The sequence below is a fragment of the Ostrinia furnacalis genome, unplaced genomic scaffold (genome assembly GCF_004193835.3).
Source record: "Ostrinia furnacalis isolate ACB-3 unplaced genomic scaffold, ASM419383v2 OfSCF0694, whole genome shotgun sequence".
Classification (NCBI taxonomy): domain Eukaryota; kingdom Metazoa; phylum Arthropoda; class Insecta; order Lepidoptera; family Crambidae; genus Ostrinia; species Ostrinia furnacalis.
Genome location: NW_021130933.1, coordinates 870,826 through 896,202, shown reverse-complemented (window position 1 = coordinate 896,202; position 25,377 = coordinate 870,826). Strand labels below are relative to the sequence as shown.

At 40.7% G+C, this 25,377-nt stretch overlaps 2 protein-coding genes across 4 annotated transcripts; one reads left to right on the top strand and one right to left on the bottom strand.

Annotated features, from left to right (window-relative positions):
• The first annotated feature begins 2,316 nt into the window (after nt 1–2,316).
• On the top strand, nt 2,317–15,058 carry Wdfy2 (WD repeat and FYVE domain containing 2). 3 transcript variants are annotated; one of them, XM_028323767.1, is made up of 9 exons: nt 2,317–2,565; nt 2,969–3,149; nt 4,126–4,292; nt 5,129–5,242; nt 5,971–6,096; nt 6,849–7,045; nt 9,975–10,066; nt 12,511–12,560; nt 14,424–15,058. In XM_028323767.1, exons 1-9 carry the CDS (start codon nt 2,405–2,407, stop codon nt 14,590–14,592), a joined length of 1,257 nt encoding a protein of 418 aa, XP_028179568.1. In that variant the 5' UTR covers nt 2,317–2,404; the 3' UTR covers nt 14,593–15,058. The 3 variants fall into 3 exon arrangements, with proteins under 3 accessions (XP_028179568.1, XP_028179570.1, XP_028179569.1); XM_028323768.1 differs by lacking the exon at nt 12,511–12,560 and having other exon boundaries at nt 2,405–2,565; nt 9,975–10,116; nt 14,424–14,619; XM_028323769.1 differs by lacking the exons at nt 9,975–10,066; nt 12,511–12,560; nt 14,424–15,058 and adding an exon at nt 12,291–12,462.
• A 4,591-nt stretch (nt 15,059–19,649) lies between these two features.
• On the bottom strand, nt 19,650–24,912 carry LOC114366792 (uncharacterized). The gene is made up of 4 exons (XM_028323766.1): nt 24,462–24,912; nt 22,666–23,069; nt 21,212–22,520; nt 19,650–20,790 (listed from the first exon to the last, which is right to left on the bottom strand). Exons 2-4 carry the CDS (start codon nt 22,796–22,798, stop codon nt 20,490–20,492), a joined length of 1,743 nt encoding a protein of 580 aa, XP_028179567.1. The 5' UTR covers nt 22,799–23,069; nt 24,462–24,912; the 3' UTR covers nt 19,650–20,489.
• Between the last annotated feature and the right edge of the window lie 465 nt (nt 24,913–25,377).

The following is a 25,377-nucleotide window of genomic DNA, read 5'->3' as shown; positions in this document are numbered from 1 at the left end:
ATACCAGCGTAATTTTTATCTTACCCTAATTTATCTTACATTATTTTTTGTATGTAATGCAATTTTTTTTAAGTGAATGTTCACTTTAGCCACAGAGAACCAGTGACCGATATAGCTCGCAGAATTGCTAAAATCAAGTGGCAGTGGGCGGGGCACATAGCTCATAGAGACGATGGCGTTGGGGCAGNTGGGGCAAAAAAGTTCTCGAGTGGCGACTGATGGCGACAACGGGCTGGAAGACATAGCGTGGGCAGGCCTCCTACTAGGTGGACCGACGATCTGGTAAAGGTCGCGGGAAGAGCCTGGATGCGGGCGGGCAACGCAGGACCGTTCATTCTGGAAAACCTAGGGGGAGGCCTTTTGTCCAGCAGTGGACGTCATAATTTGATTGAAACGAAGGAACGAACGAATGTTCGCTATGTATTTCTTAAACTTAAGATAAACTGAGCCATATAAATTTTGCACATAACGAATTTATGAGCATTTACTATGTCAAAAGTAAAACGTTAACATTAAAAAGCGATTTCTCGGATGCTCAATTTCTTAGTAGCGAAGAAAACATTTGCTTGAAGATTATTTCAATGCCAATGGTAAGCGGTTTTTAGGTAGAGGTACACTTTTCAATAAATCTTCATTTTCCTCACATCTGTGTTATATTTTTTAGTATGACAACACCCGTTTAGACGTCACTGCGCCAATGTCGAGAAAGGTCAGGGATTACGAACCCATCAGTGGAATTTAGCAAAAAATTTACTTAACTGTAGCATGTATTTCGAAACATCTTAATTATAATAATAATATTTTATCTAATGTTGAAGGAAACTGCTTAAGTTCGATGTATCTGAATGGTTCCGCCAGTCATGTTCAGTTTAAATTATTTATTGTTGTAGGTTTCGCTCTCGGTAGTTTAAAGAAGATTTTTGCCGCATCGCCATACCACCCGTGTTAATCATATTTAGTATAGTCTTAATGAAACTACGATTATTATTGTACTAATAATATAAAACTTGCGTTAGCGGCCCTTGGATCCCTCCAAGCAAAATTGTAATTACTGAAAAGATGTCAATTTCTGTGAAAAATAATAAAAATAAAAAATCCGCGAAATTAATAAAAAACAGAAGACTCCACCACTCTTTTTATCATGTACTTACTTACCTACTGGCCTGCTGTTCCTAACGGTCACATGACTGAAAGGTAGTTAGCTTATTTTGTATTTTTCGTTACATGTATAGGTGCTACCTAAGTAGATAAGTCTAGAGGTAGGTAGAGGATAGGTATTTTAATTACAGCCTTGGAAATCGTCGAAGTTTACAGCACAAATGGAAGAACTAGCCGTATTAGGCGGCCGTCGCGTCGTTCGTCGTGCATGAGAGCATAAAAATTCACACAACTTTAGTTTTTAAGGCGTCCTCTAGAAACGTATGAATTAAGTAATTTGGGGGCAATCAGATATTAGTGATATTTACCTACCTATCAAAATATTACTTAGAAACTCTTAGAAAATATTCTTCTTCGTTTCAGCCAAATGACGTCCACTGCAGGACAAAGGCATCCCCCAAGGTTTTCCACAATGAACGGTCCTGCGCTGCCCGCATCCAGGCTCTTCCCGCGACCTTTACCAGATCGTCGGTCCACCTAGTAGGAGGCCTGCCCACGCTACTACGCTAGAAAATATTTTAAAGAAAGAAAAATATTAAACACACCTAGGTCTTTTTTTTAAAAGGAGTTAAACAAATTGAAATAGTACGGAAAAAACAAGAGCATGTACCTACTTATGGATAAATTATGAAATCTGCAAAAATGTGCACAAGCGAGAAAAATAAGATAACGAAAATTAAGTATCTACCCGCATTTTGTCATGTGGTGGTGCACCACTGCACGCACAGTAAACGTGTTAAAATAAATATTGTTATTTTGTATTTCCTCTTCTTTTTATTTTGATTCATTAATAAATCAAAGTTGTTTTGATTTCAATTTTAGCCCGATGACATGATAAAATTGACAAACATCAAAGGATAAAAAAAACTACAGAAACTGTAAAATCAGCGAATCTTTGGATGCGTAAAATGAAACGCTNGAAACGCATCTAGAGGTCTATTCTAAAACTATTCGACAAATAAAGTAAATTAAATCTCTGGAAGTTTTAAACTTTTAAATCTGATTTATTCTTTCATAACATTATTTTAATAATTTTATTATTTATTTATATTAGTTTTTGGACCGACTAAACCATTTTATAAATGGATTACTGGCAGAATGGCTTATATCAATTTTTCCATAGATTTATCGAATAATTGGAGAATAGGACGCTCAACAACCGGAATGTCAAAATTATTATGACGTTTGTAGTTTTGTGAAAGAGGTGTCGGATTATTCGTGTTTATTTGCATAGAAAATCTTTGAAATGGCTGCTGAAATTAAGCCTGCACCTAGAACACCTAATGACAGGTTCTCAACTACCAAAAAACCTGCGTTGTTGAATAAATTAGAAGGGTGCACCGACGACGTCAACGCTGCAGTTGTAATTCCAGGGGAGGATGGAGTAATTAGCGTTTGCGATGATAAGTAAGAGTTCTAATTGATTATATCTAATCAATCTTGCCTTTTACTTCATACTTTTCAATAGCAGCTACTTGTAAAGTGCCTTTTCCTAACCATACGGTAGATAATTTTACTGTACATGTATGTACCCTCAGGTGTCATTTTCACTGTTTGCTCGTGGCTTATTGACGTATTATTTAGAATTTAGCACAACAATGAATCATTGTAGGCGCCATAAAAAGCCGGATCAGACGAAGCATTCTGTGAAGTTGTTAATTTACTAGCCTACAATGTAAACAAGAAGTAGGTATTAAATTGAATGTGTTCACAAAACCTTCAATACTTATCTACTTTTCAAGGACATTTTTATCAATGCTGTTGTTGTGTGTTGCTATGTACCTTATGCTACCTTGTATGTACATTTTAGGACAGTACGAGTATGGCTCAAGAGAGACTCCGGGCAGTACTGGCCAAGTATTTGTCAGTATATGCCATCAGGATGCACGTCAATGTTCTACACTCCAGAAACACGTCAACTGTTCATTGGCCAGGAGAATGGAACAGTGTCAGAGTTCACATTAGCTGCAGACTGCAATAGAATCAATCCAGTGAGTAAAACCTCTTAAAGTAGGACAGGAGAACTACTTTCTTTGACTGAAAGTTCAATTCTTCCAATTTATGAATTTATTTGACTAATTGAGAAACATATTCTGATGGCTCCTATGGTCTTCCAATTAGAATATAGGTATTACAGATTTTGTTAATGTAGGTACAAAGTTATATGCAGTATAATTAAACTGAAGGTCATTACTTTAGCCAATTATTGTTGCTGTGGAGGATGGGGGAATTATCTGTTGTGGAAATGTATCTCCATTTGCTAAATAATGTTTACCAAATTCAGGTAGATTGGTTTTCCTTGGTTCAACATTATACTAATTTCCATAACCAGAGTTTAGATTTTTGAGAACTGATATTTATTGGTAGGTACAATTTATTTATTGGTGCATATAAAATAATAGCAATTTTTTTTTTGAAATAATAGTCTTATTTAAAATCCAATAGGCACATTTAGACTATTTCAGAATATTATATGCTCAATTTTATTGTCATTTTGATAGGCAATGATTGCATCAGTTTCTCATGTTCTGCACCTTTAAATCATTGTAAAATAATTAGTAGAAATTCTGAAAAATATCCAATTTATCTTTCTTACCTACCTAACCTACATCCTACATCGGACAGTTTATTCTGCACTGCTACAACTTAACAAATGGTCGGTTAAGTTCTATCACCACATAAGTCACATTTTGGCGGTTTTGACAATTTGCTGCCATTCACTAGAGAATCGAAAGACGCGTAGTTTTGTCCAATCTCCCGAAAAGTTGCTAAAAATGACTTACATGGTGACAGAATGGCGCAGAGGCAGGTCCATTTGGAAGGTGTTCATGGGGATACAGATCCAATACGAAGAGGCTCCTTAGAGATACGATAATGTGTTGGGATGTGTACACCTAACAGATACTATCTCTGCCTGCACTATTTATTATTGTGTACGACGAAATGTAAAAAAAACTTGCCTTTTAGTCCCGGGAATACCTGGCACACACCGCGCGAGTGACAGCCGTGGTTTTCTCTCTGAGCTGCGAGTGGGTGCTGTCGGTGAGTCGGGACAAGCTGTTCGCGTACCACTGCAGCGAGACCGGCCGCAGGATCGGCGGCTACTCCTTCGAGGCGTGGTGCACCGCTTTGCAGTATCCTTTTTGAATTATCATAGATTACCTTTTGCCCGCGGCTTTGCACTCGTGAAATTTTGTTTGTCACAGATTGTCATAAATTATAGCCTATGTTATTCTGGGTTATTGATTATTGATAATGCTGTAAAGTTTCATCAAAATCCGTTCAGTAGTTTTTGCGTGAAAGAGTAACAAACATGCTAACATCCAAACATCCATACAAACTTTCGCATTTATAATATTTTAGGTTTATTTATTATAGACGTAATATGATAAATTTGGGACGAGTATACGCCTTCGAAAGGGCCTAAGCACTGAATAAACACTTTTACTTTGATATACCCTGATGATGATGATGATGGTGATTCATCTGACCAATTTTGATCATGGCGACTACTTCGACTCTTAGTTCTGGTTGAAATTCGCGTTAGTTCTTGAAATAATAATTAGTAAAAGTGCATAACACAATAACTATGATTACGTTATGTACACAAAATGAATAAATGATTACTTTTTATTGCGTGTATGACCTGAGATTACTAATTTATTATTTACCGACATTAGTTCAGCTAGCAGCTACGCTTAAGAGTAGGCGCACACCGTTGATTTTTAGTTGGCCGATAGTTGTGCCCGATTTTAAATCGGCGTAGTGTGCGCAATCCCCTTACATGCCCATACTGATCAACTGCCCGACTAAACTATCGGCTGACGAAAAATCAACGGTGTGCGCCTACTCTAAATGTAATGTGGCAATGCAAAATGTTGTACTTGTATCGCTCAATATTACGTAATTTTAGTGGATAAGGTCAATGCCAGGAAACAAGGATAAAATATATTTCCTGAACGAGCATCAGGTTCGATTCCCAGTCAAAATACGCGTTCGTGGGCGATTACAGCGGGCAGATAACTATGCTGAAGTTAGATAACAACGGCGCGACTCTAGTCACTACTTTAAAAGGACACAGTGGGTGAGTAACAAAATTCTTTAGATAAATATCTATTTTTAGCTGAAAAAGAACTAATACTGTCTCTGTGTACTTAGAAGAGACATCGTTGTTTCTTTGTGAAACAAGTAAAGGATCAGCCAAACCAACGCGATCAGCCGGCGTGCAGAGATGGCGATCAATTAATTCTGATTGCCATCGCTGCACGCCGGCTGATCGCGTTGGTTTGGCTGAGCCTTTGACCGCGTCAACGCGAAATAAGCTTTACATTGTTGTAATACTGTCTTTATTGCATCAACTATAGATATGATAATATTCTGTCTGCTCACTACAGTACTTAGTACGAGTGTAATGTAAGCAGAATTTTAGTTATTTCTTGCTCTGTTTAATACATATTATGTATAGTTGACAGCGCGCGTGGTGATTCCCCTATTTCGTTTCTTTGTAAATTAACACCATGCGAGCGACTAAGCAAAATAAATTGTTTTTGAGAAATCCCTGACCATACATACAGTCCATAGACAAATGGGGTTTGCCATATGCGTTCTGATTAGGATCTTCTAGTCTAGACAAAGAAAAAAACATGCTGATGTAATCACTACCTCTGACCCCTCGTCCCCTTTTTATATCAAGCAGAGACACTCCTCACTTTTTATGTTTACATAATACTTTTATGGCTTCCAACGAACTGTGGGCATATAGGAATTGAAAAATCTTTCTTTCTTGTTTGACATTAATATTTTTCCTTTCAGATCGGTGCGAGTCTTGAACTGGGCGCCTCTACCTCAACTTTTGTTTAGCGGGTCTTTCGACCAGACAATAATCGTTTGGGACATCGGGGGACAAAAAGGCACGGCGTACGAACTTCAAGGCCATAGGTAAATTTAGGTTACATTTGCATTCAAACGGCTTACTATCTTTGAGCAATGCTATTGGCGATAAAGGTGTAATGCAAATAATATTTTGCAAGTTTTTTGTATCTGCATCGAAACGTTGCATTTATATTAATAGATAAATTCAACCTTTTGATTTTGTGTAGCATGTGTGTTGTACCCTAAATGCGATTATTTCTATTACTAGCGGCCGCCCGCGACTTCGTACGCGTTGATCTCGTTTTACCCCCTTAGAAGATGAATTTTGCAAAATCCCGTCTTAGTGAGCACCTACGTTCTAAAAGGAACCCCCATGCAAAATTTGAGACTCCTAGCACTTGTAGTTTCTGAGATGAGTGAGTCAGTCAATCAGTGACCTTTCGCTTCTATTATTCTTCTTCTTCATGGGCATATAAATGGTATGGTGAAGTCAGAAAATTGATATCTTCATTTTAATTATTTTAATTTTCATACAAATCGGATTTTATAAAATTTATTTTGTATGATAATTAAAAAAATTAAAAAGATGATATCAAATTTCTGACTTCACCATGCCATCTATATGCCCATGTTAACATAGGTTAGTGTCGGCTCATATACCCTGATATACTGATATACCCTGTATAGATATAGATTTAAAAAGTATTGTCAAAATTGTAGAATATATATTGCGCGATCCATACGTCTTAACCACTTGCTTTAGGAGTTCAATATGTATAACTAATTCATAGGTTAATTGACTCAATTTCTGTTTCCAGCAACAAAGTAACAGGTCTATGGTACGTGGGTAGTTGCGAGCGGCTGGTATCAGCGGGCGAGGACTGCGCGCTTGGTGTTTGGGAGATGGGTGTGCGCCGACGCGAGACTCCGGCGTGGAAGGAGTCCGATCTGTGCCAGATTTGCCGCGCGCCGTTCATATGGAACGTGCGGGCTATGATGGAGAAGAAACAACTCGGTAAGTGTGAGATTACTTGGCATTAAGGGCGAAAATAGAATAGAATAGAAAGTAAAGAAAATAGCGTGAATTTAGTAGACATGACTCATGAGCGTTCTACATCGTGAGACTCCGGCGTGGAAGGAGTCCGATCTGTGCCAGATTTGCCGCGCGCCTTTTATATGGAACGTGCGGGCTATGATGGAGAAGAAACAGCTCGGTAAGTGTGAGATTACTTGGCATTAAGAGCGAAAATAGCGTGAATTTAGTAGACATGACTCATGAGCGTTCTACATCGTGAGACTCCTGCGTGGAAGGAGTCCGATCTGTGCCAGATATGCCGCGCGCCTTTCATATGGAACGTGCGGGCTATAATGGAGAAGAAACAGCTCGGTTAGTGTGAGCTTACTCGGCATTAAGGGCGAAAATAGAATAGAATAGAAAGTAAAGAAAATAGCGTGAATTTAGTAGACATGACTCATGAGCGTTCAATATCGTGAGACTCCTGCGTGACAGGAATCCGATCTGTGCCAGATTTGCCGCGCGCCTTTCATATGGAACGTGCGAGCTATGATGGAGAAGAAACAGCTTGGTAAGTGTGAGCTTGCTTGTTGTCATTAAGGTTGAAATTAGCGTGCACGGTACGTAAGTATTTGCGAGCGGAGAAGAAGATGAAGATGAAACGGCTTGGTAAGTGTGAACCGGTGCAAAACTGTGGTTGAAGATTCTGAGTGAAGCTCGCTTCCATCTTTGGCCTGTCTTTCCACCAGGTGAGATGCAGGCCAAGAGCTTCCTCGTTGTGGATTCTGCTTTGTGACTCTGTTTAAGACTCCCTGTAGACTTTTAGTGGGCCAACAGTTGTTCCAATGCCAATGTGAGCACTTTCATTAACTGCCCAACCTAACTATCGGCCGGCAAAAAGTCTATAGTCTGCGGACAGGCTTAGTGTGAGATCATTTCGCTCGGCAAGTGTGACGCTTGCGTGGAAACTAGGATGTCTGAACTCCAAATTGTCGTGCGTCGTTCCCTTTTTTAGTGCTATCGAAGAAAAAAAAAAACGAATATGCTAGTTTCCTAAAAAAATTTTTTTAGTCCGTCATGTTTAAGAGCGTTGTCACATTTTTCATGCAGAAATCGAGAATTNGAGATTACTTGGCATTAAGGGCGAAAATAGAATAGAATAGAAAGTAAAGAAAATAGCGTGAATTTAGTAGACATGAGCGTTCAATATCGTGAGACTCCTGCGTGGAAGGAGTCCGATCTTTGCCAGATTTGCCGCGCGCCTTTCATATGGAACGTGCGAGCTATGATGGAGAAGAAACAGCTTGGTAAGTGTGAGCTTACTTGGCATTAAAGGCGAAAATAGCGTGAATTTAGTAGACATGAGCGTTCAATATCGTGAGACTCCGGCGTGGAAGGAGTCCGATCTGTGCCAGATTTGCCGCGCGCCTTTCATATGGAACGTGCGGGCTATGATGGAGAAGAAACAACTCGGTAAGTGAGAGATTACTTGGCATTAAGGGCGAAAATAGCGTGAATTTAGTAGACATGACTCATGAGCGTTCAATATCGTGAGACTCCGGCGTGGAAGGAGTCCGATCTGTGCCAGATTTGCCGCGCGCCTTTCATATGGAACGTGCGGGCTATGATGGAGAAGAAACAGCTCGGTAAGTGTGAGCTTACTTGGCATTAAAGGCGAAAATAGCGTGAATTTAGTAGACATGACTCATGAGCGTTCAATATCGTGAGAATCCGGCGTGGAAGGAGTCCGATCTGTGCCAGATATGCCGCGCGCCTTTCATATGGAACGTGCGAGCTATAATGGAGAAGAAACAGCTCGGTAAGTGAAAGATTACTTGGCATTAAGGGCGAAAATAGAATAGAATAGAAAGTAAAGAAAATAGCGTGAATTTAGTAGACATGACTAATGAGCGTTCAATATCGTGAGACTCCTGCGTGGAAGGAGTCCGATCTGTGCCAGATTTGCCGCGCGCCTTTCATATGGAACGTGCGGGCTATGATGGAGAAGAAACAACTCGGTAAGTGTGAGCTTACTTGGCATTAAGGGCGAAAATAGCGTGAATTTAGTAGACATGAGCGTTCAATATCGTGAGACTCCTGCGTGGAAGGAGTCCGATCTGTGCCAGATTTGCCGCGCGCCTTTCATATGGAACGTGCGGGCTATGATGGAGAAGAAACAGCTCGGTAAGTGAGAGATTACTTGGCATTAAGGGCGATAATAGAATAGAATAGAAAGTAAAGAAAATAGCGTGAATTTAGTAGACATGACTCATGAGCGTTCAATATCGTGAGACTCCTGCGTGGCAGGAATCCGATCTGTGCCAGATATGCCGCGCGCCTTTCATATGGAACGTGCGGGCTATGATGGAGAAGAAACAGCTTGGTAAGTGTGAGATTACTTGGCATTAAGTGCGAAAATAGCGTGAATTTAGTAGACACGACTCATGAGCGTTCAACGTCGTGAGACTCCGGCGTGGAAGGAGTCCGATCTGTGCTAGATATGCCGCGCGCCTTTCATATGGAACGTGCGGGCTATGATGGAGAAGAAACAGCCCGGTATGTGTGAGCTTTCTTAGTATTAAGGACGAAATTAGCTTGAGTAGTGTGTGGCCCGTGAGATCACTGCGCTGCGTGGACGTAACTACACAGCACAGCACCGCGCCCCCTTTGAATAGGTCTTAGCGCCTCTCCTGGGTGGCGCGCTCCCCACTTTGGGAACCCCTGCTCTAAACAAACGATGCTTTTTAACATTTCGCTTATGTCATGTGAATCATAAAGGTAGCAGGAAGGCGCTGGACGCAGGCCGCTACCAACCGGGCAACATAGAAAGCATTGGGGGAGACCTATGTGAAATGTGAATCTTCATGGACCTTTTGTGACTTTATTTGTGAAGAAAGTATTATGTTGTCTAAATGGCTATTGCCCGCAGGCCTGAGGCAGCACCACTGCCGCTGGTGCGGCGCGGCGGTGTGCGGCGCGTGCTCGCCGCACCGGCTGCCGCTGCCGGTCATGGGCTTCGAGTTCCCGCAGCGCGTCTGCACCGTCTGCTACGACACGCTGCGGCACGAGCCGTGAGTACAACACTATTCGTTTCAGCCGAAAGACGTCCACTGCTATAGTCTGGTCTGTGAGCACGTAGAATTTTGTTCAATGACCAGCGGGCGCCCGTCGCACAGTCGCGACAGCAATATAATTACGCGCGAGCGATAAGGATGGGTAGCATGGGGTCATTGGACAAAATTCTACGTGCTCACAGACCGGGCTTTAGACAAAGGCCTCCCCCAAGGTTTGCCACAGAGACCGGTCCTGTGCCGCCCGCATCCAGGCACCTCCTGTGACCTTCATCCGATCGTCGGTCCACCTAGTGGGAGTCCTTCCCACACTACGTCTTCCGTCAACTCTACGAGCTATGTGCCCCGCCCACTGCCACTTGATTTTGATTTGACAACACTATACTATTTATTTATACAACTCGGTCGACCTAACTGCGCACCTGGCGACCGTGACGTCACATCGACGGAGAGTCGCATTCCAGTTACCTCGATCGGGTTGTAGGTACATTAGTGAGAATAGTTCTATTATTTTACCTAAAGGTCAACTGAAGGATACTATCTATAACACTATTCTAACCACACAGGAGAATGCTGCATGGCATAAAGTTCGCCTTGTGTACCCTGTTCATTGTGGAAATAAGTTTTGATTAAATAAATAAACAGGGAGTTCAGAACCCATCAAAAAGTCGAATCTCACAAATTCTTCGCATCTGGAAAATCTTTTTTTTTTTCAATGTTATGGAATTGATGATTTTACAAATATTTAAATTAAATGTCAGTCAAAATTTTTTTGGCATGAAACGTTTTAAAACGTTTTTTAAAAACTTTTTCTCAAGAATATAACTAAATTCTACAACAATACACCCATAAACAAACGCATGTGTAATCATTTGCGCTTCTCGTACATGTTTTAAAAACCGTACCATTATTGTTTGTATAAACAGCTGTAGCCATTCTTTTTTCATCTATTTTTAATATACATACATACTAACATTATTAAAATGTAAAATTATACGATTTAAAAAACATATAAATAGTTGATTGTTGATTATGACATGTTTAATTGTTTTTACGTTGACTCATTCATTATTTTTATTGCGGTAAAATACCTTTTAACATTCAATTTATAGCCTGACCAGGAACATAAAAATCCTCGCCATGTTGCGGAAAATTAATGGTACTAATTTCTTTTAATGGCAACAGTAACTGAAAACTTCATTGACATGTCACCTTGCATGTCAGTCTATTGCTGTCAAAGTGTAAACAAACTTTATTTTAAATGTGCGCAATTGATTTTGTGAATTAAATTGCTAAAATCTTTTTATAGTCGTGAAAGAAAAGTGGTTCACAATGTGTTAAAGTATTTGTCGAAGAGAAATACTATGGGTTCGGACAATATTTTCNCTCTTAATATCAAACAATATTGGACACATATATTTTTATTTATCAATCTAACAAATAATTACATAGTTATGGTGCGTTGAAGTTCTGCACGACGTCACAACGTGCAGCACTTTTGCAAGCAGTGACGTCACGGGCCTCTTCTTATGAACTTTGGCGCGCTTTATCTCTTTAAATTTTCATTAGTCTGAAAAAGTGAAAAATACGTGTAGAGTATTTTTTGATAAGTTAACTGACGGACTAATTAAAACTCTTGCTTTTTGACCCAGGAAACATCCCTATTGTAGGTTGTTGCTACATGTATGTATTTTGAGCTTCTCTCATCACTTTTTTATCAGGCGCAGTCGACTAGCGCGTTTCAACTTGAAACAGGAAGATTACTCGCTTTGCTGCATAGGTAAACAATGATTGCGTTCGCGATGTCATCGCGTAGGTACATAGTCTGTTTTTTTAAAACGCGCGTTGAAATCGCTCGAAAAAAGTGGTGGGAATGGGCCCGCCATTTAATATTTGTGAAGTGTCTGGCTGTGTATTGAGATAATAATACATAATATTCTAATCTGTAGATAATATTTGTGTTAGTTCCCCGCAGAACTGAGACCAGTCTGCGCCTCTCTAACATTTCTCCTTCTTTTTCGTCAAATAGTTGTAAGAAACGATTCTGTTACGTCACATCACGCATCTCTTATTATCACAGTGTTGCTGCTAGTGATATCTCGCCCGCTCAGTCCTTTGTTGCTCTATTCCGCCAGGTATATTATCTGATGGTCTTACGTGACGATTGCCCGCAGGCCTGAGGCAGCATCACTGCCGCTGGTGCGGCGCGGCGGTGTGCGGCGCGTGCTCGCCGCACCGGCTGCCGCTGCCGGTCATGGGCTTCGAGTTCCCGCAGCGCGTCTGCACCGTCTGCTACGACACGCTGCGGCACGAGCCGTGAGTACAACACTATTGCCCGCAGGCCTGAGGCCGTGCTCGCCGCACCGGCTGCCGCTGCCGGTCATGGGCTTCGAGTTCCCGCAGCGCGTCTGCACCGTCTGCTACGACACGCTGCGGCACGAGCCGTGAGTACAACACTATTGCCCGCAGGCCTGAGGCCGTGCTCGCCGCACCGGCTGCCGCTGCCGGTCATGGGCTTCGAGTTCCCGCAGCGCGTCTGTACCGTCTGCTACGACACGCTAGATAGGTAACAATGTGGCCGTGTGTACATTTGTGAAATTAATTGGGTCGACACATACTATTATTTTACCTAAAGGTTAACTGAAGGATAGATAGATAACACTATTCTAACCACACAGGAGAATGCTGCATGGCATAAAGTTCGCCTTGTATACCCTGTTCATTGTGGAAATAAGTTTTGATTAAATAAATAAACAGGGAGTTCAGAACCTATCAAAAAGTCGAATATCACAAATTCTTCGCATCTGGAAGATCTTTTTTTTTCAATGTTATGGAATTGATGATTTTACAAATATTTAAATTAAATGACAGTCAAAATTTTTTTGGCATGAAACGTTTTTTAAAAACTATTTCTCAGGAATATAACTAAATTCTACAACAATACACCCTTATACAAACGCATGTGTAATTGTTTGCGCGCCTCGTGCATGTTTTAAACGTACTATTGTAATATTGTTTGTATAAACAGCTGTATATTTTTAATATACATACCTACATACTAACATTATTAAAATGTAAAATTATACGATTTAAAAAACATATAAATAGTTTATTGTTGATTATAACTTGTTTATTACCGTGTTAATTGTTTAATTGTTCTTACGTTGACTCATTCATTATTTTTATTGCGGTAAATAAATACCTTTTAACATTCAATTTACATAGTTACATAATAAAGATCCTTGGTTTAAATAAGATAAGGTTTGCAGTAGCTAAATATAATTAATCCTATTTGAGATTACTCTGTCTATATTTATTTAACTATTATATTTGCACTTCGAACTCCTATGTTCTTCTGATTGATTTGGTTGTGGGTCCAATAACACTTTCTCCCGGGAGAAACTTGACTGGTTGGGTTTTTATTGGCGGTCAAGCTGTAGATCCTGGCTACATAGAAGTTGCAGCCAGTGGCGGGGCAAGACCTAAATTTGATGTGGGCAAGACAGATTTCGCGAGGCCTTGTTCTGTGGCGACCTGAAGACGGATTTTACTTAGTTTTGAATTGTTTTAGTGTTCACTTACCTACCCACGTTAACTTATTTAAAAATCTTTTAGTAATATAATGTGTTTCTTTAATTGGCTTATGTTCAAGTTGTATCTTCCTGCACATTTATGTACCTACAATTTAATGCTGTTGAAACATTGTTAAACAAAAAAATAAAAAATAAAAAAATAAAAATTTATGAAATAATAAAAAAAACGTGTCAATGGTCTATTCATTCACAGTTTCTGATTTCTTGCGAATGAGTGAGGAGGAATATTGCGCCAAAGAATAATGTTCGTCACTTAAAACCGTGTTGTTGCTTAATTTTGTGTCTGATTATGGCTGAATTTGTTTGGAAAAAAATATATTTTTATTTTTAACTACATTGTTTAGCTATCAAGAATTTATATTTAATAGTCAATGTTTGCATTTATTGTCGTATTGTGATATTGTCATCACCTTGTATACATTTTTTCAAAATTTTTGATGCGCGAGGCCCCTTGTACCGCGAGGCCGTAGGCGGTGGCCCACGTCGCCCACGCCTTACGCCGCCACTGGTTGCAGCGGTGGGAATAGTCCCGAAAAATATGAAAGCATGGCAATCAAAAAAGTCCCCTAAATCATTATTGTACAGACGACAGCACGTCGAGCGAAACACTGCAGCATCTTATGTATTTAGTGGTAATAGATGCTGGTTTACACTGTTTTTTATATTTACCGTAGATGGCATTTTCTACATTATTTGTTTCGTTTCTTATTCCAGTCGCGAATCGCTAGCGTCATTCCACGATATGAAACACGCTGTAGCATCTCTATACGTGGACGAAGCTACGGGAAGGATGTGCACAGCGGGCAAAGACCGCGTCATCAAGGTGTGGGATATCAGCGTGCTATTGGCACCGGGCCCCAAACCCGGCACCAGCGTCCAATAGCCACTGTAAGTCGAAATAGATTCTATCGCGACGACCGTAAAGTTCGGATTCGCTAAAGTGTCACCAGTGTGCCTACCATGAGTTTACGTTAGGTGTGCTCGCTAACGACTGCGTAAAAAAATGACATTTAAATGTATGACATATTGTGCAGCGCTACTTTCAAGAAATAAAATCTTCATAGAATTTTTTGACGTATTCGCTAGCGAGCTCACCTAACGTAAACTCATGGTAGGCACACATATACCATTTAATCGATATAGGACCTCAGTGCTAGCGCCATTTTCAGCATCGCTACCAGTTGATAATAGATTTTATTGCGATGTAAATTAAGTTTATATTTGTTGTCTAGTGCTAGCAACGCGTCTAGTTGTAGACGTTTGTTCAACAACGGTCCGCTTGCAGTCGAAGAAAGATTCTACTGTATTATTCACAGAGTTCAGATTTGATGAACTGATCCTCAAAAGTGCAGATGCAAATAATGTTCCAGTCCACAGTCATACACATATTACATTAACCTCTTCGCATGTTCAATTAACCTTCCTTGAGAAATCAACGACTATCGCTAGTCAAAGTAGATCCTGTTTTGATCGACCTAAAGTTTGAATTCGCTTAAATGTCAATCAATGTACTATTTCATGGTGATTACTGAATTCACTTCACTTGTATCGAGAACTTTTTCAGTGGTTGTAATCATCACCATCCACTTTTATTGATAAATAAATTCCTTAGATATTTTTTGTATGCTTTATGTTAGGGATATATTAAGTCCGCTACAGAGCAATAAACACAGTGGTCGGTAGTAACATAATAAATATATTGGTATCAAAGCACACGTAGAATATTTACAATAGAGAGTTCGGCACAGCCATTATACAGCTAAAGACAACATCACATTTGAATATAAATGTCAGTTCTATCATAGCGGTTCCAGCTAGCCAGCTCTACGTTATACAGCATGAAGGTGCTCATCAACACTTTAGCTTATCCGAAATACTGATTTTGGATGTTAAAATCGGCTTTTCTGTTATCGATATATTGTACTAATTAAACATGTTAAGTTGAAACATTCATACTTTAATACAGCTTAATATTTATATTTTAATATGTGTTATTTTGTTGGTAATCATTATCTTTCGTCATTAAACTAAGACTGAGCCTTTCCTGTTCAGAGTAATTATAGGGTTGATAAGATCAAAATATGGAATAACTAAAAACGTTCCATTAAAATATTATATTTTATTTATACATATTCGGATCTCTTTATTGAATTGTTCAATTAAATAGTATTTACTACCGAAGGCGGAGTAGCTCGGTGATTTTGCTTTAGCGCAAATAGTCCCGAGTTTGTTTCCCGGCTGGGTTTACAAAATGATCGTTTCTAAACTGACTCGGGTGTGATGAGAGAAGTCTAACTTCATCGTCTGTTAACTCGTTACACCAGCGGAGCTACTCTCCACAATCTATCTCTCTCACTCATGGAGGGATGTTGCTATGAGTGACAGCGATAGATAGACCCATAAAACGAAAACGGCGTTTGAGAGTAGCCCCGAAGTCATTCCTTGACTATTCTTATCATCTTAAACAAAAAGCGCATATTTGTTAAGATTATTGTATCTATGTTATGCAGCGTTGTTAAAGCCACAATGTATGAACCGTGGCCACAAACCCTGAAGAATGTAAACCAGTCAAATGTAATTAATTACCTACTAGATGATCAAGCCTTATTCTATTAAATCCTTACCTGTTGCGAAAAATGTTTCAAGCTTTAAAAAATCATTCATTTGGAACCTCGACATAATGCATAAAGTATCATAATGTCAACATTGACGAAATTTAAGCCTAAAAAATATTGTTCCACGTTTTAATGTTATGAATTGATATTTTGAATTATTTTATTTTCACTTTAGCTACAGATTATAATTTATTACTTCCATACATCCCTAGACTTGTCCTACTAACCTACTGAAAACCTCCTAAAAATATATTAATTACAATAAGTATCCATCTTAGATATAAAGTTCATTATTATAAAAAATAATACCTAAATTGGGATTCTAAATGAGCTTTTCACGTCTAAAAGCTAAATGAATTAAATAGTAGGCAATCAGACTTGATACTGTTAACTTTCATACTTAGATAAATATTTAGCGCTATCGTATTCCATGGTCATATATGACAATAAATAAATGTTAGTTACAAAGTGATGCAATAGGGTTATCGCAGACGATTATTTCGGTGTTCCATTCCCCTTTTCCCTTACTTCTAAGCGTATTTTCACGACCTTTAAGACGTTTTGTTTCGTATGCGATAACCCTTAAATTCGCTTTAAATCTGTAAGACAACTACTACTTTAGCTTATAAATATACAGCTTAAGCAAACGGGGTGTGGACTTTCATAGAATTCGTGTAGTGTTTTAAATCAATGAATGTCAATCAGTTAATTATTGCCAAGAGAACCTTGTCTCTCGGATGTCCGGTTGTTAACTGACGCACGACAGGCCTACAATAACTATGCTCATGTCGAAAGCGTTTCTCATAGCAAAAGTATTTTAACCTTTACCTACATAGATCCAGGGCGCTGTTAAATCCGTGTCGTATGGCATAACGCCCCTTGATAAGGCCCGTTCATAGTTTAGTTTCAATTGTTTTATTCATTCAAATTATTAGTAATGTGTACTTTGAACTGTTGTCACTTTCTTCTATGCCTATTGGTCAAAATGTTATTTCAACAATTTATTGTTTGTGTATGATTCAAATGGCAGATTACCAATTCGAATTTAAAGTTCGACGGTGAGGATTAATTCTGAACCTTACGCGAAAAGAGAAGACATACATTCTAATTTAGAGTAATTTCGATATAGCTAGAAAATAATATATTCTAACATGTAAGCCTAGAGTTGACAATCTTATTTACCCTAAGGAATGTTGTTTCAATGATGGTTTTCGAGTTGGATGTGTGAACGGGCCTTTACATCCGCGCTTGCTCGCANTGCTCAAAGTCGTAGCATGTGCATGCTTTCAATATGGATTAGGGTTGGAATGTCAACCAATCGGTCTTATTTGTAACATTGTAACAATTGGAACATATAAATTATTAAGCCACGTGTCTATTCAGGCCATTGTGATGAATGGCACGCTCATAGTTCCGCGCTAGATTTGAAAACCTAATGATATGTGGGTAAACAATCGTGCGTGATATAAATGCAAATTACTGATTTGCGATTCACGTGCTATCATTACAGTTTACGATGTTTTTCTTATTGATACAACACGCGTTAATTGGATTCTGTTGGTGTTATTGTTGTATGAAAATGTGCCAGTAATATTAATAAACTACAACTTCTTCAATCTGAAAAGTTCAATAGAGGTTTAAGAAATGCTATTTTTGGTGTTAGTTTACAGTTTAAAAGCACTAAAAATATAACATTAGTAAAATATTTATGTTAAAAATATTGGCTACATCTGTACTTGTCAACGATTCATGATTATTGTCTAGGGGCCTTCTAAAACTACATTAGTTAGTTTTTCTGTATTCTAAATTTATCGCTGTCTGTACGATACTTTATATAAATATACACGAATTGTTGTCTTTGACAGTTTGGCTAGTTATATGTTTAGTAGGTATATTCATTAGAAAGAGATAGTTTATTAAATAAATTGTTCATTAATTCCAACCTTAAACTGGGCAGACTTTTTGCTATGTTTTAAACATTAGGATTTTTTCGCGCTATTTTTTGTCTTGTTAATGTAAACGAACATCTAAATTATGTCATTATAGTCTGCTTAGCTAGACATTATAGGGTATTTACCTTGGCAGTAGGGTTTCTGATTTCTCGACCTATTTTTTTTCTCGAGTTTCGGGAATTCTCGAGGCCACAGTCTCGAGTTTTCTCGGGTCTCGAGTCTTTTAATTAAAATTGTTGAAATCGATTGAAATTTGCTAAAAACACAGGTTTTTTAAAATCTAACATACAGAAAAACAAAAACCCAACTACGTAAAAATGAACTGAAAAGATAGGAACAAGACAAAGTGTTCACAAATGCAGTCGAAGGCATCAGTGACTATTTTTTTTGTTGGTGATAAGTAGTGGGTGATAAGCCGTGTGGTGACGGCAGAATAGAATACATTTGTCACCAACCCCTACTCTTCCCGCGGAGGAGGCTCATAGTCCAGCAGTGGACTGTAAAGGGCTGTTGATGATGATGATGATAAGTGTTTGATGCTTCCGACTGCATTCGTGAACACTGTCTTGTTTTTATCTTCTTAGTTCATTTTTACCCAGTTGGGTTTTTTTTTTAATAATATTTTTATTTTAATCTTTTAGTTAAAGAAAATACATTTTGCAAGCTATTTAAAAACCCTTTATTTTGATACCCCACTCGATAGGTTTGAGATATTTTTTTAATACATATAGCGCCAAAATCGGCCATGTTAATATATTTAAAGTTAAAACAAATCTAACGATAGTCTTTAGTGACACTCGCCGGACTGAGAGGAATCGATTGACGTGCGAATCATAAAAATCGACCCCGGAGTTTGGTCTCTATAGTGCTTCAAAAAACATACATACACAGGCTGTTAAAAGCATTATCACTCCTTTGCGTCACGCAGTAGGGTAAAAAAGGAAAGACTAGACCAGTCTAAAAGAAACGTTAACCTATTAAATAATTAAAATCTTACTTTTGTCTAAGAAAATAGGCTTTCAAGAATATTAAAGCTTCAAATTCGAGACTCGAGAATTCTCGAGCTCCGGTAATTTTTTTCTCGTCTCGAATGTAGCCAAATTTCTCGAGTTTTCTCGAGTTCGAGAAAGCTCGAGCAGAAACCCTACTTGGCAGTCAAATGGTGCAACATGTTAGGTCCCTTGTGCCGTCGAACGGTACTTGCAAAAGCCTTGTCGAAATCTATAGAAAAGTTATGAATTCTGCTGAAAGTAGTTTTAACGATAAGTACTGAGTCTCTGAGAAATATAATCTCCGTGGTCTCGTATTCCTCAAATCATGCAACGTTTATGGTCTATGACCCTGTTTTAATTTCCATGGATTTTGTAAAGGGGTTTTTTTGCAGTATCGTTCGGAGCCACTTTTGCATTGATCACTCCTTTCGCTGAGGACCAATTGAAGTTTAAATTGTGTATAAATTAAATTAACGTGTCCTTGTATTATAAAAAGACATGTTATGAAATTGGACTAGCGTAGGGTCGTACTTGTTCGAAGTTTAATGTAAAAAAATGTATAGAAATGTATTTATAGACTTGAAATTGAAAACGAAAAAAACAATATTATGTATGCAAATAATTTTTATTATACATACATAGATTACGAATTAAATATTATGTTATACGTTTTATTAAATATAAATGAGTATTGCCAAACTTAATGAATCAAAATATAAAGAAAATGTTTAATATTTTTAATTCAAAATTATATTGTCATATGTTGAACTTATCTTGTATTACTTACTCGTGCTAACTATAATTAATTTTATAATTTATTTGTCGAACACCTTAAATTAATTCACTTTTTAAGAGATTTTGTTGCAAAATAATATATTTATCTGTAATTTAAAAATGTTTAGTTGATCTTTTACTGTGTTAAAAGAAGTTATTTTTCTATTCACGGGGCTTGCTGTATTGTGTTTGTAAGTTTACATGTAAGATATAGTCACTGTGTAATTTATTAGACACTAGTTAGGCTGCTTAAAATTTCTATGCCAATAAAATGATAGTAAAAAGTGAAGTGTATTATTTATAAGAGGTAGAGCTAGTCCTAATTAAAATAAGTATTTAGTCACAGCCTTATAGGAATAAATAAGTCAGGTACGTCGCGGTGTCTCCTGGACGCGTCGAGGGGCGCCCTTGGGGCCGTATTTTTTTCTAACTATACCCTTTTGATTCTCATCCAGGGCATGTGAATTGGTTGACGGGCACGCACACTTGTCCGTTGAAGATTTGGTTGGTAGGGCAGGTGAGGAAAGTTCTTATGCCGGTGACGCAGAAGTAGTAGCGTTTGCACTCGGTGCCCTGCTGGATGAAGAATCCGTCGCGCGCGCAGAACTGGCCGCCATTTTCTATCATGGACGCGGGCATTGCGCCGCACTCGTGTTTTGAGGGGTCCACACACGCGTGCCCATCGAATATCTTGCCCCCGAGGCACGATAAAGTTGCTAGTCTGTCCCCGCCTTGGCAGTAAAAGTATCTGCAAAAGAAGACAAGCTGTTTAGTATAATTTGGTGGGATCATTTGGGCCTATCCCTTTCAACACTTGAACATTTTTAGAATGTCATAAAAAGGGTAATGATGTAGCATGGTTAATTACTAAGGTATTTATCTTACGTAGTTTACCTATACTTTCTAATTCGGACTTATTACGACACTGCTATTACTTCCGCATACTTAATTGCAATTTAATGGCCGATTGACGTAGTTTCGGGATGTGCTTAATCGGTGCATTGAGGAATTTTGTAATTAATAAATTTTACAATGACAGAAACAGATATGTGAATCATCGTATAAAGCACTAATATTTTTTCATGAAATTAGAAATTTTAACGAAATGTGATTCAATTTGGGATTACAAATATTAGCGTAATATTGAGCTTATAAAAATATATTTTTACCTGTGGCAGCTCGATTCCATTTCCGCATGGTAGCCGTCCGCGAGCCCGGAGCACGAGTAGTCGTCGATGGGGCAGATGCCGGGCGCGGCGGGCACGCAGGCCTCGCCGTCGAACACGCGGCCCGCCGGGCACGCGTAGCCCGCCTTCTCGCCGCCGGCGCACGCGTAGTACCCGCGGCAGCCCGTGTCCAGCGCCCGGTAGCGCCCGTCCGCTCGCCCGAAGCACGAGTCCCGCTCCAGGCTCGGGCACAGGTAGCGCTCCGCCGCCGAGCACCGCACCCCGTCGAACACCCGCCCCGCCGGGCACGCCAGGCCGGTCCGCAGCGAGCCCTCGCAGTGGTAGTACCGCGTGCAGTTCCACTCCATGTCCTGGTACGTCCCGCTCGGCAGCCCCTCGCACTGCGCCGACGGCGCCGGGCCCTCGCAGGTGAACCGCTCCGACGGCACGCATCGCACTCCGTCGAACACCTGCCCCGGCTCGCACGAGCCCCGCGTGACCACCCGCTCGCGGCGGCAGTCGAACCACGACGAGCAGTCGCGCCAGTCGCGGTGCAGCCCGTCCGGGCGGTTGAAGCACGGGCTGCGCGCGGGCGGCGGGCAGTGCGTCAGCGCCGCCGGCTCGCAGCCGCCGCCCGAGAACAGCAGCCCCGGCTCGCACACCCCGCGCCGGGTCACGCGCCGGTCCTCGCACACGAAATATTCACGACACCCGGTGGAGCGGTCCGCGTACGCCCCGTCCGCGGCCTGGTGGCACAGCGAGGAGCAGGCCTCGTCGGAGCAGAAGTCGGCGTCCCCCGCCGGCAGCGGGATCGCGGCCGACCGCGGCGGCGCGCACTTCGCGGAGCACAGGCCCCCGGGGCAGGACGTCACTGCTTTCAGGTCGGCTCCGCGACACTCCAGCTTCCTCCGACACTCGTGCGACGCGTCCGGGTAGGTGCCGTCGGGGAGGCCGGCGCACAGCGGCTCGTAGCAGGTGCCGGCGCCGCGCGTGCAGGCCTGCCGGTCGAGGTCGAACCAGGCGCCGGAGGGGCACGCGTGGTCGACGGCGGTTCCGTTCTCGCAGCGGTAGTAGTGGCGGCAGGCGGTGCCGGGGGTGGCGTAGGCCAGCGAATCTTCGGGCGCGCACCGGCGCCTGATGCAGGGCTGGCGCCGGCGCGGCACGCACGCCCCCGCCACCTCGCTGAAGACGCGTCCGGGGCCGCAGGAGTATCTGTTTTTCATCACACCACCCGCACATTTTACGTACTCCCGACACTCGCTGTCGTAGTCGGCGAAGAGGCCGTCCCTTTTGCATAACACGTCTTGCGTTTCTGTAATAGACGATCGTGAACATTAATTAAAGTCGATAGATTTGAATTCTTGAATGGAGGTTGCATAAAAATATTAATCTGTATTTTAATGTAACCGCTAGGTCGTCTATTGCGAGTTGTTTTCGATGTGAAGTCGTGAACTCACCGACGAGTTGAGCGGCCGCGACGAGCGCGAGCGCGAGCAGGAGCAGCGCGCGGCGCGAGGCAGGCGCCGGCGCAGACATGTCGGCTGCGACTGGCGCGGGCGCGGTGACGCAGCGCGCAGGGTTCCTTGACATTCGCGCGACTCGCTCCCTCCGCCCGGATGCAGCCTCCGAGCTAGGAATCTAGACGCGCCTTGTTCGACGACGCCCGCTGCTCGAGTGAAAATGACCGACTGTGGATCTTGCTGACCGTGAACTTGGTCGTCTTATTACCTTATGTAATCACTGTGAGAATCATTCGATGAATGAAACGTGGCAATGTCGTTTCGACTTATGTGTGTTAGTTTGAATTATGTAGAGTCCATTCTCACGTAAGTACCTACTGTTTCAATTTATTCGCATCTGACTGAAACACATAAAGTACATGTTGAAAATGGAAATAAAAATAGTAGGTATTAAGCGATACGATAGACGTAAGACATCTCGCTTCGATACGATAACGAGAATACAAACAAAACAAAGGTTACAACAACTAAAATGACTAGGTATACCTACAGTAATTATAGTATAGGAAATGTATGACTGAAATGGTTTTGTTTTTCGAGTAAATTAATGCTATTTTACTGAGATGTTCGCAAGTCTTATTTTTATCCGTTCAATCGGTCAATTAAATATTCCGCTGTCGTACCCGTGGGAAACTGTTACAAAAAATGCTAATAAAAAATCCTTAGATCGTGTCGAAACGTAATAAATACTCCGTACTGAGCCGGAATCTCTGAGAATCCGCATAGGCATACGAATGAGCTGCTATTGACATGCATTGGATAACAACAACATTTACGTAAGGCACACGACGCGTTTGACATTGACCGCGCGGAGAGCTACAATGCTTCGTGAGATGGAACACTTGGATTTTGTAAGCAATGTGTTTTATAGGTCGCATATTTGAGGGCCTAGTCATCGTCTGTGAGAACTGCACGATGATTACATCCGTGAAATAGTCTCCTAGCCGTCCTAATTTGGACATCAAATATTCTATAGAAACATTGTCATACTATACTAGACTTACCCGGTGTTGAAACTTGCAGATCTAGCTGCGAAAATGTTTTTTTACTGATCTATCTTTGTTGTTTTCTGTTTATAGCCACCTTTTTATTTCAATTCATAAGAGTAGGTACTTAATGCCACTTTTTTACTATCCTAAAAAATGTGGTGCCGAACGTTGTAACCGGATGGTCAATAGATGAGCATATTTGCTCAAAATGAGTTCCGCATATTTTCATGGAATTGCGGAAAACCTGTCACGCGCGGCGGTTAGGAACGATGACAGTAGGTAATTTGATAGTGCGTTTGGAATTAGCATAGCCTCTGAATAGACGAGAATGTGTGGAATGTGAACCTGGGCCTTCGCGGGTCGTCCGCAGCAGGGGGCGGATTGAATGGCTCCTCTTAGGAACAGTGTACACGGATCAAACTAGCAAGAAGATATCACAAGTAACGCTACTGATAAAATCCTGCTAAAACACCGAAGTCAGTTTAGGTATTACTAGGTATTAAGACATTCATAGACTTGCTCTACCCATTTTGGGCTAGGAACATAAACAAGGAAAATGCCACTGTGTTTTGTTATTTCCAAGTTGACGCACGTTTGTTGGAAAACAAACACACGAGTTGGGTAAAGTGGTCTTTGACCTGGGATTTCTTCGAATAGCGCCGTAAAACTATGAAAGGTCGCCGTCCAGAGTATCTTTCTATAATTAGTATTGCAAAAAGTTCAAAATAATACTTAAGTACTTACTATTTGGTGTCAAGAGGCGTGGCCACACATTCTTCAAAACTTTGTATTTTAAAATCCAATCCCAGAATGAAATTATCCATAACAAGGTTCTCCATCCAGGTTTGTGATCTCTCCATACTCCATGATTCAGGTCACAAAATACTTATTACAAAACAGTTACTCTCACATTTTCTGTAAGTCGTAGGTATGTGTTTCTCACGTCAATGAACGATGATTGTCATCAAACATCTGGTGACCGTTGAGCCTATTTTCGCCCTTTTATACTACGAAAGTAGTTAAGATTAATACTCTCTCAGAGTCTCAGTCTAATGCTTGCGTCTCATGATGTGTACCGGCCCTAACGATAATCGATTACCATCGGCGATTATCTCGCATCAATTACTGTAAACACAGCCTCAGGCGAGTTCCGCGTCCACGCTCTGAGCGGTAGAATGCGTCTGATACCGTTACACATGAGTCGCGAATTTCGGTCAGTTTGTCTGTACTATACTCAACATGTACATAAGTACAGTATGTACTCGTACTTTCGCCGATTACTCTGGAATGCTGTCCACCGTTAGATTACAAGTATTGCTCATAAGCTGTCCAGGGTTCCGAATTCCGATTGGATCTTTTGCCACACACTGTCGTCATATGAGCTAACGTCAGCCCACATTAGTCCGCCATATGGAGTGGAACTACCTAAGCTGTGTTTTGCGTAAATTCTAATTCTTCATCTCACGATGTTTGAACAATACATCTACCTAACCATTAAGTAGTTATTCGTAGAGATGATAAGACCTAAACCTAAGGGTGGACTGATTTTTTATAAATATATTTACAGAAAATATCGCCTCTAGCACTTCAGGCTAGTTCCGCAATGAGCTTGACCGTTGGCTGCTTGGATTTGTCATCGTTATTCGACGTTATTTCGACT